The 16,106-nt window shown below is 41.3% G+C and overlaps 1 protein-coding gene across 2 annotated transcripts in view; it reads right to left on the bottom strand.

Moving 5' to 3' along the window:
- TEK (TEK receptor tyrosine kinase) overlaps positions 1 to 16,106 on the bottom strand; it is a 166,951-nt gene that overhangs the window by 9,768 nt on the left and 141,077 nt on the right. For both annotated transcript variants that reach the window (XM_077475145.1, XM_077475146.1), the window contains 8 exons: positions 14,184 to 14,471; positions 12,826 to 13,122; positions 10,727 to 10,884; positions 8,752 to 8,962; positions 8,549 to 8,659; positions 3,324 to 3,514; positions 1,543 to 1,656; positions 1,135 to 1,205 (listed from right to left, as the gene is read on the bottom strand). In XM_077475145.1, the coding sequence (XP_077331271.1) occupies positions 1,135 to 1,205; positions 1,543 to 1,656; positions 3,324 to 3,514; positions 8,549 to 8,659; positions 8,752 to 8,962; positions 10,727 to 10,884; positions 12,826 to 13,122; positions 14,184 to 14,471 (1,441 nt within the window). The remainder of the gene's footprint in view (positions 1 to 1,134; positions 1,206 to 1,542; positions 1,657 to 3,323; positions 3,515 to 8,548; positions 8,660 to 8,751; positions 8,963 to 10,726; positions 10,885 to 12,825; positions 13,123 to 14,183; positions 14,472 to 16,106) is intronic.

Below are 16,106 nucleotides of genomic sequence, written 5' to 3' on the forward strand. Positions count from 1 at the left end.
TGCAAAGTGTAATTCTAATGCAAGCAAAATGAATCCCTTATGTATAAATGAGACTTTCATGAAGTGAACACTGAAATGGGATACTACATTTTGCGTTCAATGCATTGTTTCCTGCAATATTTATTGAAAAGAGCTTGGTAGAGGTGGTTTTAATGTACTTTGAGTTAATGACCCAGAACTAGTCTGAGGTGGACCAGCATTTTCAGAAGGAGAGGTCAACCTTGTAAACTCCAAGGTTTTATAGGAGTTTTTCCAAACAACAAAGGGTTTTGTAACATTATTGTGCAGAGTAAAGCAGAGCAAAATATTTTCTATATTTATACCCTTTACAGAAGGTGGAGAGCAAAGGTTTTTGGGAGAGTTCCTCCTTCAAAAAAATTAAGGGATTTAAAGTACAACTAAAGGCAAACCTTTTTTCCGCTTTTGTTTTGGATAGAGTAGAGATGGATTAGAACCCCTGTCAGGTTTTTATCGCTCTCTGTGCCCCTGTTAGGGAGATTCACCTTCTCTATTTGTCCTGTTTACCATTATCATTGAAAGTGAAAGTAAAAGAAAATCCTAAATTTTGGGTTGTCCCCTGAAAAAGTAAGAGCGGGGAAATCTTCTGATGAGGAGACTAGTTTTGGTTACCTGGGGGTCCCCCGAGGATTCCCTTAATTTGTAGGGATTTCCCCTCACTTCCTGTTTTGGCTATGGGCCAGAAAATGGGCGTAACTCTCCTCAATGGGACACAGAGGGCAAAAAATTAACTTAAAGGGGTTATGACCTTCCCTTTTTCTATCCAAAATGAAAAAAAAGGTTTGTTTATGGTTCTACTTTTAAGAAGTCTTAACAGGGTTATGCTTTTCTTTTACAGGTATGCTTGTTCTTCATTGATGATCTCCTGATTTTCTCATCGGGTGCCATTAGATCTGAAGAACAAGGCTGTGCTATTAGAAGCGCTGCCTCCAATTTTGAGATCAAGCCCCCTTATTCCAGTAAAATGGGCTTTATACAGGTGTTGAAAAAAAAGTATAGGAGGAGGATCCAATTTGTATCTGTTTCTGGAAAATCTCTTTATTTAATACTACATGAAACCTCCTTACGCCAAAATAAAGCAGTATATACAACTGACTAGAATTAAAATGTACTCACACATCACTGTTCGTTGTATAAACACTGTAGTTCAAAGATTCAATTGCCATCCATCGAACTGGGAGCCGTCCCTAAATAAAATATCAAATATAGTATGCCATCTTGCTTTAGGGGAAATATAAAGTATAGTACAAGAAGGGAGGAGGGGGTCTGTCTTAGGGTATATTATTTTAAAATACACCTATCCTTGAATTATAGCATATCTGGTTCAAAATCTCTCAAAATCGCAAATTTATAGTTACACTTCACCTCAGATAGAGCTATGCTATAATCTCCAATGATCGCATTCATCTCTCTAAATACGTTTTTGTATAACAGAGGAAGGGTTAACTTCACAGAAGAAATACTGTGTAAATAATATTTTTAAGCTTTTTTTCTGCTAAAAAAAAAAGCTTTAAAGATACTTACCATTGTCTTTTTTACATACACCTCTTGCCCTCGAGATAACCCAAAATCAGCAATTTTTGCATTGTAGCTTTCGCCAACCAAAATATTTCTGGCTGCTAAATCTCGATGTATGAACTAGCAAAAGACAAAATGTAATGATTACCTGATACATCAAATAAAGAAATATATATATAGATATATGGCAAACGTGGAGGTTCAGCTTTAGTTTAAATGCTAAATATCAGGGAGATATCTCTTCCAGGGTCCTTCAAGAACCTTGGCTAAACTGACCAGCTAGCAGATCCATATACCAACACTTCCTTCAAATTCCTAATTATATATACTGTAGGTTCTTTTTTTAACCACTTCCCACCCGGCCAATGCACATATACGGCCGGGTGAGAGCCGTCTACTTCTGATAGGACGTTCAGGAACGTCCTTCAGAAGGAGCGGGATCGCGCGCGTGCGTGCCCGCGCAGCGGCGCGATCCCGATGTGCTCGTGTCACCTGGACACGGCGCATCTCAGATCGGCAGGAGGGTTCTGTGATTGGCCCTCCTGATCACATGACGGCCGTGTCCAATCACGGCCATCATGTGATATAAACAAACAGCCGGTTGCTAGGCAATCGGCTCTCCTCTCCTCACACGGAAGTCATCGATGAGGAGAGGAGAGCAGATCGCTGCAGCCGGCTGATGATCAGTGAGTATGAGCTGTTTTTTACAGCTTTTTACTCACTGATCATCAGTCTAGTGTAAACACACAACACAACACACAGTATAAACACAGTCCCCACATATGTCCCCAAAACACACATGTCCCCAAAACATACATGTCCCCAAATAATAAAAACACATGTCCCTAATAATAAAAACATGTCCCCCACATATGTCCCACTAAAATCACATGTTCCAATGATTATCTGCACACATATGTACGTGATCACCTGCACACATATGTACATGATCATTTGCGTACATATGTCCGTGATCACACAAACCAATTATTATACACTTAACGGAATTTTTTTTACCAAAAACATGTAGCAGAATACATTTTGGCTTAAATTTATGACAAAATTTGATTTTATTGGATTTCTTTTAAAATAGAAAAAAGAAAATATTGTTTTTTTTCCAAATTTCCGCTTTTTTTGCATTTATATAGCAAAAAAAAAAAACGGAGTCGTGAATAAATAACACCAAAATAAAGCTCTATTTGTGCGAACAAAATGATAAAAATTTCATTTGGGTACAGTGTAGCATGACCGCGGAATTGTCACTGAAAGCGCTAGAGCGATGAAAGCTGAAAATTGGGCTGGGAAGGAAGGGGACGAAAGTGCCCTGTATTGAAGTGCTTAATAATGCTTTAAAAGTGCAACATTATCTCAGACTTGTAGTAATGCCTAGAGCCTGTTTTATGAGAACATTTATCCATAGTTTAAAATAATTGTAATGGTTCATGTGCTACAGTCTGTGATGATAGTTTATCTAGACAGTTAACAGAGATGATGATCCATGATCCAGCAATTGAAAGGTGGACTCTTTGCTAATCTATTTGAATTTGTGCACGCCAACTCACGACAGGCACATGAATATTCAGGAATTGTGAATTCCGATTCACCTGTGTGCTATTGGATTCACAAATCTACCAACAAATACTATAAATCTACCAATAAATAATATAATAAAAATAAAAGAATTTGTTATACACATATTGGAATCAGCTTTTCCAGAGATTCATAAACTTTTAATTCTCAATATACTGTACTTCTTTAATAAATGTTGAAATGTGCACCGTACCGACCTGTTTTTGGCTAAGGTAATCCATGCCTCGGGCTACATCTGCTGCAAACTGGAGAAGCTGCTGGGATGACAAGGTTGATGCTGTACTGTTAGCTATTGCAAATGCTGGATCTGTCTCCAGTACTCTACTTTTCCGGAGAAAATCAAGTAGGTTGCCATGTGGAGCATATTCTATTGCCAGGTATAAGTAGCCTGTAGAGAAGAAATAACAACACATTTGAAACAGTAAGGCCACGTACACACGCGGGGACTGTCTGCCGAAACTAAGTTCGTCAAACAGTCCGCTCAAACTTTTGAATGAACGAACATGCCCACACACGGCACTTTTTGAGCGGACAAATACGGCAAACTAAGTTCGACGTACTAAGTCCGCGCAACTTTTGAAATGAACGGACTCGCCCACACACGAGGCAACAGTCCGCTCACATCTCCGCCGCCTGGAATGGACTTAAAGGGGAACCCCAACGCCGAAAAAAATCGGCGTGGGGGTCCCCCCAAAGTCCACAACAGACCCTTGTCCGAGCACGCTACCCGGCCGGCCAGGAAAGGGGGGCGAGCGAGCGCGCCCCCCCTCCTGAGCCGTACCAGGCCGCGTGCCCTCAACATGGGGGGTGCCTTGGGGAAGGGGGGGCCGCGCGGCCCCCCCACCCCAAAGCACCTTGTCCCCATGTTGATGAGGACAAGGGCCTCTTCCCGACAACCCTGGCCGTTGGTTGTCGGGGTCTGCGGGCGGGGGGTTTATCGGAATCCAGGAGCCCCCTTTAATAAGGGGGCCCCCGGATACCGGCCCCCCACCCTATGTGAATGAGTATGGGGTACAATGTACCCCTACCCATTCACCCGTAAAATAAAAGTACCCAAAAAAAAATACAACACACGAGATAAAATATTTTATTGCACAGCTCCGGGGGTCTTCCGTCTTCGGGGGTCTTCTCGCCGGACTCCTCCGCTATCTTCTTGTAGCTCTTTTGCTAGCGGAGGAGTCCGGCTTTCTTCCTCCCCGCCGCCGGCCTCTTCTCCCGACTTCGGGGGTCTTGTCCCCCTCTTCGGTTCTTCTGCCGGGCCACCGCGCCTTCTTATAGCTCTTTTAGAGGCGGTGGCCCGGTCTTCTGTCGCCGCTGTCGTCGCCGCCGCCTTCCGTTCTTCTTCTTCTTCATCTTCTTCTTCTTCTTCTTCTCCAGGAGATGTTGACACGTCGCTCTCTCCGGCCGGAATGGCAGAGCCGCGCTGCGCGGCCACTTATATAGTGACAATGGGGCGGTGTCACATGGTATATGTCACATGGGTTGATGTCACATGGGTTGATGTCACATGGGGACTATGACATCGTAAGGAGGCGGGGTCACCATGTGACCAACCCATGTGACATATACCATGTGACACCGCCCCATTGTCACTATATAAGTGGCCGCGCAGCGCGGCTCTGCCATTCCGGCCGGAGAGAGCGACGTGTCAACATCTCCTGGAGAAGAAGAAGAAGAAGAAGAAGATGAAGAAGAAGAAGAAGAAGAAGAAGAAGAAGAAGAAGAACGGAAGGCGGCGGCGACGACAGCGGCGACAGAAGACCGGGCCACCGCCTCTAAAAGAGCTATAAGAAGGCGCGGTGGCCCGGCAGAAGAACCGAAGAGGGGGACAAGACCCCCGAAGTCGGGAGAAGAGGCCGGCGGCGGGGAGGAAGAAAGCCGGACTCCTCCGCTAGCAAAAGAGCTACAAGAAGATAGCGGAGGAGTCCGGCGAGAAGACCCCCGAAGACGGAAGACCCCCGGAGCTGTGCAATAAAATATTTTATCTCGTGTGTTGTGTTTTTTTTTGGGTACTTTTATTTTACAGGTGAATGGGTAGGGGTACATTGTACCCCATACTCATTCACATAGGGTGGGGGGGCCGGTATCCGGGGGCCCCCTTATTAAAGGGGGCTCCTGGATTCCGATAAGCCCCCCGCCCGCAGACCCCGACAACCAACGGCCAGGGTTGTCGGGAAGAGGCCCTTGTCCTCATCAACATGGGGACAAGGTGCTTTGGGGTGGGGGGCCGCGCGCCCCCCCTTCCCCAAGGCACCCCCCATGTTGAGGGCACGCGGCCTGGTACGGCTCAGGAGGGGGGCGCGCTCGCTCGCCCCCCTTTCCTGGCCGGCCGGGTAGCGTGCTCGGACAAGGGTCTGTTGTGGACTTTGGGGGGACCCCCACGCCGATTTTTTTCGGCGTTGGGTTCCCCTTTAAGTTCATTCCAGGCGGCGGAGCCCGCGACGTCTCCGTCGCGGGCCCCGCCTACCTGGAGACGCGCTCGAAATGAGCAGACTTTTCTCCGGGCGGGAACAGTCCGCTCATTTCGAAAGTACAGCGGACTGGCCCACACACGGGCGGACTGTCCGCTCAAACCAAGTTTCAGCGGACAGTTTTTCGGGATTTCCGAAAAACTTTGTTCGTCAAACTGTCCGCTGAAACTGTCCGCTGAAAGCCCACACACGAGCGGACTGTCCGCTGAAACACTGTTCAGCGGACAAAGTTGAGCGAACAGTCCCCGCGTGTGTACGCGGCCTAAGATATTTAGGGCATTGCAAACTAACAAATCATAATTTAGGATGAAAGATATAAGAATCTTTTTTCACTAGCAGAACTCCCACAATGGTGGGGTTCCCTTCTGTGGTTGTGAAAGCGCATAATTATATCTATTTGTAACTCAATTCCCAATATTCACTCTTATTCTTGAGTAAACCCACTTAATATCATGATGTGTACTATTTATTAACTGTGCTCATAGATAACCTGAAGAAAAACTGGAACATTGGGCTTCTTCATTTTGTAGTTCTCTGATGCCTGTATGTCACATAAGAGTCTGATATACACTATATTACCAAAAGTATTGGGACACACATGAACTTTAATGGCATCCCAGTCTTAGTCCATAGGGTTCAATATTGAGTTGGCCCATCCTTTGCAGCTATAAAAGCTTTTCTGGGAAGGCTGTCCACAATGTTTAGGAGTGTTTCTATGGGAATGTTTGACCATTCTTCCAGAAGTGCATTTGTGAGGTGAGACACTGATATGGATGAGAAGGCCTAGCTCGCAGTCTCAGCTCTAATTCATCCCAAAAGGTGTTCTATCTATACTTCATAATATATATGATTTTTAGTTACACTATAATACCAAAAGTATTGGGACATCTGCCTTTACATGCACATGAACTTTAATGGCATCCCAGTATTACTTCGTAGGAGTCAGGGTGTTCTGTGCAGGCCAGTCAAATTTCTCCTCCCCAAACTCGCTCATGGCGGTACAGTGGTGTAGTGGTTAGCACTCTCACCTAGCAGTAAAAAGGGTCACTGGTTCGAATCCCAACCACGACACTACCTGCCTGGAGTTTGCATGTTCTCCCTGTGCCTGCATGGGTTTCCTCCGGGTACTCCGGTTTCCTCCCACCCTCCAAAGACATGCAGGTAGGCTAATTGGCTTCTGTCCAAAATTGGCCCTAGTATATGAATGGGGACCTTGGATTGTGGGCTCCTTGAGGGTAGGGACCAATGTGAGTGTGCAATGTAAAGGGATAGGGGCAATTGTAGACACTCACTAACTAACTTACTAACTATGAAACTATGTTTTTATGGACCTTACTTTGTGCACTGGTGCGCAGTCATGTTGGAACAGGTAGGGGCCATCCCCAAACAGTTCCCACAAAGTTGGGAGCATGGAAATGTCCAAAATATCTTGGTATGCTGACGCCTTAAGAGTTTCCTTTACTGGAACTAAGGGGCCAAGCTCAACCCCTGAAAAACAACCCCAAACCATAACCCCCCTCCACCAAATAATTTGGACCAGTGCACAAAGCAACCTGCGGGTACTCCAGCTTCCTCAGACACTCCAAAGACATGTTGGTAGGTTAATTGGCTCCTGTCTAAATTGGCCCTAGTAGGTATATTAATGTGAGCTAGGGACATTACATTGTAAGCTACTTGAGATCAAAGACTGATGTGAATGTATAATAGATATGTAAAGCACTGCGCAAATTGACAGGGATATTTAAGTATGCATAATAAATAAATAAATAAAACTTTAGATCCTGATGCCATAGGTCTTGAAGCAACTGCTACCTTCTGCTTTCCCTTCTGGTAAACATGTGAGACACAACATAGCAGAGTACCTGATTCTTACCAACTAATGTACATACCACAGCCTCTGGCTTGTATGGCTTTGTTTGTCTTAGATATTTCAACCTAACTGACCATGTAGCTAAAAGTATCCTTATGCCCAGTACACACAATCGGAAATTCCACCAGCAAAAGTCCGATGTGAGCTTTTGTTCGGAAATTCCGACCGTGTGTATGCTCCATCGGACTTTCCGCCAGCAAAAGATAGAGAGCAGGTTCTCTATTTTTCCGATGGAAAAAGTTCCGATTGGAAATTCCAATCGTCTGTAGCATTTCCGACGTGCAAAATTCCTAAGCATGCTCGGAAACAATTCGATGCATGCTCAGAAGCATTGAACTTAATTTTCTCGGCTCATCATAGTGTTTTACGTCACAGCGTTCTTGACGGTCGAAAGTTCAGAGAACTTTTGTGTGATTGTGTATATGCTAGCCAAGCTTGAGCGTAATTCCATTGGAAAAACCATCCACGATTTTTCCGACGGAAATTCCGCTTGTGTGTACGGGGCATTACTGTCAGTTGATCCCAGCAATAGTAAGGCAATAATAATTACTGACCACTAAGCAATCATATTGCCATGCTGGTTGATATTTTCATTGTGTACATTTAAGTTGTGGGAAAAAAGTGAAAACGTAGTCTACAACTAAATAATCCCATCACCAGTAAAGAGGAATAAATGGAACATAAGTGAGATGTTATCGGTACTAAAAATATGCAAAAAAGACATTAAAATATCCTAATATTCAAGCTTTTTTGCAAATCACGAGTCGTAACAAAAAATATACACTAAAAGCCCAGAAATCAGTTTTTAGATATATAAGACACAAAAATGATCAGAATCAATGTTAGCAAAGATCAAAGTATGTTGCCAATTTAAAAGAATATGATTTTTATCATGTTTAACCTGCTTCCTTCTAGACATGTCATGGAATTGAATACCACTTGCAGAGCAGAAATGACTATAATTTGCGTCTTATTTAAAAAACTGTTTAAGTCAGTCCATGTGCAAGATCATGTCTGATATATGATCATGTGTGTTGCAACAATAGAAGTAGAGAAAAGAATTTTCAGCCTATATACTCACCTCGATGCTCACAGGCTCCCAGGAGATTAATAATATTTGGGTGACTACCGAGTTTGCACAGCACTTCTAGCTCTCCAGCAAAATCCCTGTGATCATCTTTAGATGCATACTCTAATTACAAAAACAGAAAAAAGTATTGTTATAACCACATTGTTGGTCACACACCTACCTGCATACAGACCCACAGATACTATGCGCTGTACCTTTCATTCTCTTAATGGCGGCATCCATGCGTAAGCCATCTTTTTTGATACGGGCCTTGAGAACTTGCCCAAAATTCCCCTCTCCAATCACATCCTGGAACTTAATATCATGCCATTCCAAGACGGGGTATTCTACAGGATCAGGGCTGTTCTTAGCTTTTCTTAAATGATTGAGTGTTGTAGCATTGAACTGCACTATTGGTTCTTCTCTCTGAACAAGAGAACACTAAGTTAAATCAATTCATTTTCAAATGTGTTGCTCATAAATGTACCTTATTACTTGTATTTAGTTGCACAGAAAAAAACACATTTGCAGTGAAAACATTCTTTTTTATTATGACAGAGTGGGGAAAGGTCAGTGTATCTATACAGTTTTTACTGCTTCCACCCCACTGGAGCGATTTTCCCTTATGGGTTGCAAACAACAATAAAAATTCTAATTTGGAGGGTGCTGGCAGACTGATCCACCTGGGTGCAGAGCAGAGAGTGGACTAATTGCTGTGTGTGTGATCGGATGGTGAGCTACAAAATTGCTGGGATTGGTGAGCTGCTGCTGTAGGGATTTACTATATCCTGCTAGGGAGACTGAGCCCTTTAGAAACTGACTATACAGCCATCTTGTAGTCTTATTGCTGCCTGCAGGCTTGAATGGGACTATTCTCATGTGTACCAACTATACAATTGAGCCCCAATGTTAGCTGGCTGAAGAGGTAGGGCTAAAGACTGTTCCTTACAGCTGCTAGACATAAACCTTTGCCTAGTATGTATGCTAAGATGTACCTCTCAGGGGACATTGCACTATATCCTAGCCATTCTCCTAGAGAACACTCTAATAATAGTATTATTTTTCACATTGCAATTAGTGCTTACATGCACTGTGTTTTGCTGAACCATAAGTTAGATAAAGTCTAGTGGTAAAGAACTCTATTCTTAGTTACCTTGACATAGTGATTTTATAGTCTAGCAGATTGTGTCTGAACCTACCTTCTATGTGTTGATTTATGCTCAAACCACCATTTATTCTAACCTGTACCAACACATTGAGTTTATTTACCACTAAATGGTCTTATGCAGTGGCGGATGGTTGTTTTTTTTGGGGGGAGGTGCAGTAAACAGCCCCCCCCCATGGCACTTACACACTCCCCCACCACCACTCGCTGTCCTTACCTTGGATGCGGGCAGTGAGAGTGCAGCGGGCTCAGGGAAAGCTGCTTCGGTGTCCTCTCCTAGAGCAGCTTCCGCTGTGTCTGAATACCTTATGGTTTTTTTCTGCCAGCCAATACTCATATATTTCTTGTGTTGGTAGAAATTATAAGAAGTCTGCACTAAAATAAATATAAAGCCATTGGCTTTCCTCTGGCCCGTGACTGATAAAGTATTAAAGCCAGTACATGAACATGACAGCCAGGCAGGGGCGGACTGACAACTCATGGGGCCCCCGGGCAATAGGAGATTATGGGGCCCCCAGGCAATCAGAGATTATGGGGCCACACAGTATACACAAACACACAAACAGTATACAATCCCACAGTATACACATACATGTACACACAGTATACACAGACATGTTTCTATTGTCTAAGAAGGTACTGGAGAGGTGGGGCAGCTATAATCTCGGGATTTTTAAACCAAAAGGATGTTAATAAGGGACATTTCAGAGACAGAAGTAAATAAAACACAGATTTTTACATGCTGTCCCTGGTTTTACTGAGGCTGGCAACCCTGATGGGGCCCCCTAGTGGCCTGGGGCCCTCAGGCAGTGCCCGAGTGGCCAAATGGTCAGTCCGCCCCTGCAGCCAGGAAACTAGTATTTTCAGAAGGCAATGCCAATAATCTTCCCTACAGGTTTCCTTTAACCTACAGGTGTTTTATATATGACCACCAAGGCATTTACAATCATCTATATTATCAGAATTTATCAGGGTTCTTTTCTCTCTGTAATCAACATACAAAACACACTGTTGAGAACACGTACCACTCCATTCTGGAAAGCTTGTGCCATTCTGTGCTGGAAACTGGCTCGCTTCAGCTGCAGCATAATTAGAAATGCAAGTAATATTGTCAGACAGGTCATACCAGCAGAGCCCAAAATAGCAATGAGGAGCATATTGCTGTCTTTTGATTCATAAGCACCTGAGTGAAAAGAAAACATCTTACTTATTAAAGTGACTAAAAAAAGGCCATTATACAGTATTTACAGCCAATACAGTGATAAGCGATCTTTAAAACAATCCACTGTAAAGGTCCATGCACACAGGCTTAAAAATGCTACTTTTACAGTAGAAGAGTTTAGCATTTTGATTGTAGAAGCAGTTAATATTATGCCATGTGTTCATGCACATTAGGACATATTTTAAGCTTGGTTTACTTTTTTGAGAGCAGTTTTCTGGCAGAAAGAAAACACTAGACACTCTCACATTTTTCTCTGCCAAAAGAACTGTTTGTTTTTCTTCTTTTTTTCTTCTGGGTAATCAGGGACGTAACTTCCTGTCACAAACCTGTACCAGATCAAGGCTTGGAACGCATGCCGAACTCAAGGAACAAATCGGCGTAGTGGAACCCTAAAACCAACTGCTGGAAAGACCTAGTGGCGGTCCTAAGGTACTTTAAATTGTGAGTGCACATTTTATACATTCTGGATATTAACTTATTGGTCAAAATACATTTTATATAAACATGTTGCGCAATGATGGATGTTTAATTCTTATGAGATACCAAGACTGACATGGAGATATGAGGAGCACCTAGTGGTTAACTAGTTGGAGAAATGCCAGGAAAGTGGAGTGGTTATCCCAATATGAACCAAAGGCAAAACTTTTTCTAGGCTCTAGTGAGTGCCCATTTCAGAAGGTGGTGGTGGCACATGAAGTGGTGAAAAGTTCTTGTTATAGCGCACGGATGAAAATTGGAGCATAATATGCACATTGAATGTATATGATAAATGGAAGTGGATTTTGGGGGTTATTATAAAATACCTATGTGCTAGGTTGTGATATTTTGCACTTTATCATTTGCACTCTATATTGATCTATTTACATGTTGCACTTTATAGTATATAGTTTCTTACTGTTAAGGCTGGCATATAAGGTATAGACACCGTATCAGTGGTAATATTGCACTAGCACTTTTTGGATCAGTGCAGTCAAATTTTTTAAATACATTTTTCTCCTCCAGACCATGCACTTTTTGCTTCTCAGCTCCGCCTCCAGCTTCTTTTTTGGCAGGAGCACTAGCTAAGGGGGGTGCACTGTGATGTAAGGGACGGTGGGGACGGTGGGGGCTCAACTACTGATAGTAGGGGGGCTCTTAACATCTGATGTAAGGAGAGGTAGGATCTAGTGTAAGCAAATACAACAGGCTCTTTGAAGGCAACCATATAGATGATGCGGCCCGTGATGAAATTGAGTTTCACACCCCTGCTCTATATCAAGCAGGTTGACCACCACTGGCCTAGCCATTTAAATCTGCTTGAAATGGTTAAGACAGTGTCTATAAAATGTATGCATGTGTGGACAATCTTTAGACCACCATCAACTTCATCCAATGTCACAAAGCGTTCTTTCAGTTTTCATGTGGTTGTAGTGTGTGTGGTAATCTAAAGTTTTGTTTTTTGTTTTTTGTATTCAGTTTTAGAAACAAAACTGGTTATCACATAAAATCTGTTGTCACCTTTATGATTCCAAACTGAGTTTTTTATCTAATGGAACTAAACAGTAAAATGCATATGTCTATAACAAAAAAAAACTGCAATAGAAAATTATAATTGAAAGTAAAAACAAACTATGATTAAAATGGTTCTAATGCAGTCAGCATTATAGGAACTGGTTAGCTTTGTTTCAGGTAAATAATGTTGCACATTTTTTGCAGTTACCTTTAGGTACTCTATATATGCCTTACACAAGATGACATATCCACCAGTGACTAATGTTGACAAATTATTAGGTTAAAACCATATTTCATTTGTACCTCATAAAGAATTGTGATCGCAAATCAGCATTCATGATTATTTCCTAAATTATTTGCAATTCTTTTTTTTAATTCTTAAGAAATTTATTTTAATTCTGACAGTCTCACCTTTGATTTCTTGACGGGTTCTGACATCTCGGATTGGATTGGAAATGCTTTGCCCAACATTGTTCTCAGTACGTAGTTCAATCGTATAAATTGTGTCAGCTTCGAGTCCCTTCAGCTGGTATTGAGTAATGGTTATATTTCTGATCTTAATGTCATGATTGTACCCTGTGTCACCAAAGATCTTATAGCGGATAATGACAGTTGTGATCGAATGACCTTCTTGAATGGACCAGGTGATAATGGCTGTTGAATCCGTGACATTTAATACATTAATATTTGAGGCTGGTGGTGGAATCTCTGTAAACATATAAAATTTAATAAATAAAATATAATACAATATATAAAATATAATCTAAAATCTAAAATAATATTAGATTAAAGAGGAACTACAAAAAGTACAGAAAAGCAACAACAGCTTTATAATGTAACAATACATATATGGAAATAATGTGACATATGCATGTGAATATCTAATTTTAGAAAGGAATTAATATGTTTAAAGAAATCTGTACAGAACATTATTGTCCCTTTTCGTATTACTCCTGAAATGTCTACCTGTCAGAATAAGCCTTTTGCAACACTAACCTGACCACCGTATTATCTCCTGTTCCTAAAACCTTGAATCCCCATGAACCTTCCCTGCAGCAAACCCCCTCCCTCGTTAAACCTCTATATCTTAAACAATATGCCCTTTTTATTCTCCAGAAGAAGGGTTTTAGCCACACACTAGAAAACAAGGTGATGGTGATGGAGAGGACATTTGAATATGGCTTTATGAGTACTCAAAGAGCAGCCTCAGACTCTGCTTTCTGTATTTCTACAACACTTAAGCCCAGTACACACGATCAGACTTTCCGACAACAAAACCATGGATTTTTGTTCGAAGGGTGTTGGCTCCAACTTGTCTTGCATACACACGGTCACACAAATGTTGGCCAACAATTACGAACGTAGTGATGTACAAGAGGTACGATGAGCCGATAAAAAGGAAGTTCAATAGTCATGTGCCACCCTTTGGGCACCTTCTGCTAATGTTGTGTTTGGTGATCATTGATTCCGAGCATGCGTGACTGTACTTTGAACTTTTGTCCAACAGACTGATGTATACACGATCGGAAAGTGTGACAACACACATTTGTTGCCGGAAAATATGAGAGCATGCTAGCCAACAAATGTCTGATGGAGCATACACATGGTCGGACTTACCACTAACAAGCTCACATCCAACGTTTCTTGTTGGAAAGTACGATCGTGTGTACGGGCCTTAAGAGCATTGCACATAAAAATGTGCCATATTTTGAAAGAAACTGTTCTTCATTTTATAGGTAAGAAACGTATTCAGAAGCTGTAAAACTTACGGTCACTGTACGTCCATGAAAACATTGGTTCACTCCATTCACCTTGGGACTTTGTGTTTACTCTCACCCTACACTGATATAAAGTCTTTGGCTTGAGGCCATCTATAATAATTCTGGTTAAATTTCCTGGAGCTGTTTTAAAAAAAGTGGTTTCAGGAATGTCTGGACTGAAGCATTCAGCCTGACTGACATGTTCTTCTTCAGAGCCTTCCCAGTTGGGCAGCCAAGTCAAACCTAGAGATGTCTGGCTGTTAGGTGTCAAACTGAGATCTTTTGGAGGGGGAAGACCTAGAGAAGATATTGTAATAAAAAAACAGTAATATGTTATAAAATAATTACTAATTCACACTGACAATCGTCAACAAGGGAGATCTAAATTTTAGATTAGAACAATAAATCTTAAATAACTGAACAAAAAAAATATCCTGAGTGTTAGTCATTAACAAACTTTGTGTCAGAATGTGTTTAAGAAGCAATAATTAATAGATCAAGTTGTCCAGAAAAGAAAAGCTAGCGTAAAGCCTAGTACACACTGAATGGAAAAAACTGAAGAGCTCAGGAGGAGATCCTGTTCTACCATCTGATGTTAGTACAGCGACCTTCCTTGTTGAGCTACTGTGTTCTAACAGGGAGATGCCCCCGCCTGAACACAACTGCCATACACAGGGGTCGATGTTGGCCGGTTTCTATTGAACTGCCCAATAGTGCCCGATATTTGACCCATGTATACAGCCCTTAAGGCGTTTGTTACCCCAACACCCCATATTCCTGATATGTGCCTAATGTAGGCATGTGCACTGCCAAAAAATGTGTTTGTTTTCATTTCATTCTTTTTCTTTTTGTTTTTCGGGTCATTCATTATGATCCAAATTCATCATTTCGAATAAATTCACAAATTCAAAAATCCAAAAATATGTAAATTCTAAAATACGTAAATTCATAAATTAGAAAATACGGAAATTCTAAAATTTGAATAATTCGAAATCTAACAATTTGGAAATTGAAAAATCCAAATTAATAACTAACTAACTAATAATAACTAACTATTAAATTATAGGTATTAGAATTTCCTAAAAAGTTTTTATTATTATTATTTATTATTATCAATTTGTTACGTTCCATTCATTTAGATGGGGCATTCGTTATTTCAGATAATTCATAACTTCCGATACATTCATATTCATTACGTTCACTAACAGCCAAATTTGAAAGGAAATTCCAATACCTATAATTTTATAGTTAGTAATAGTTATTATTAGTTAGTAATTATTTCAGATTTTCAAATTTTCGGGTTTTCAAATTTTCGGATTTTCATTCTTATTTTCGGATTTTTGTTCTTTTGAATTTTCGGATATTCATTCCTATTTTCCGAATTTTCAGATTTTAGAAATTTCAGATTTCCATATTTTCAATTTTCGAATTTTCAATGTTTTGCATTTTCAAACTTTAGATTAATTTTGTTAATTTGAATATTTCCGAATTAATGAGTTTGTCAACTTTCCCTGAAAAAGGAATTCGGTACAAAACGAATTGCACATGCCTAGCCTGATGTACCATGTACTTGCATGAGAAAGTATCCTGTTCTCTTTATATTGCTTCCTTTATGTGAAATTCCTAGTGTTCCTGCCAGTCCCTCTGCTTTCCTATTAAAAACTGACCACACTAAGCAGAATAACACAACGTGGTCAGTTCTCTAGCTATGCCTGGTCTCCTCCAATAACCAGACTCGTCCTGACACACCCCTGCTGCACAGCCATTCACTGGCAAAATCAGTGTGCTGCTGCTTCTCCTCCCCCAGCTCTCATGCAGCTGAGAACAGAGAGAATGTGATCATTTTTTAAAAAAGGGAATTGTTTTTATTTACAATGGGTTTTTTATATTCATACAAAAATGTTTCAGCTTTCATTTCTATTTTAAACGGAA

Source organism: Lithobates pipiens, unplaced genomic scaffold (genome assembly GCF_037356315.1).
Source record: "Lithobates pipiens isolate NorthernLeopardFrog02 unplaced genomic scaffold, aLitPip1_a1.2 Scaffold_13, whole genome shotgun sequence".
NCBI classification, from domain to species: domain Eukaryota; kingdom Metazoa; phylum Chordata; class Amphibia; order Anura; family Ranidae; genus Lithobates; species Lithobates pipiens.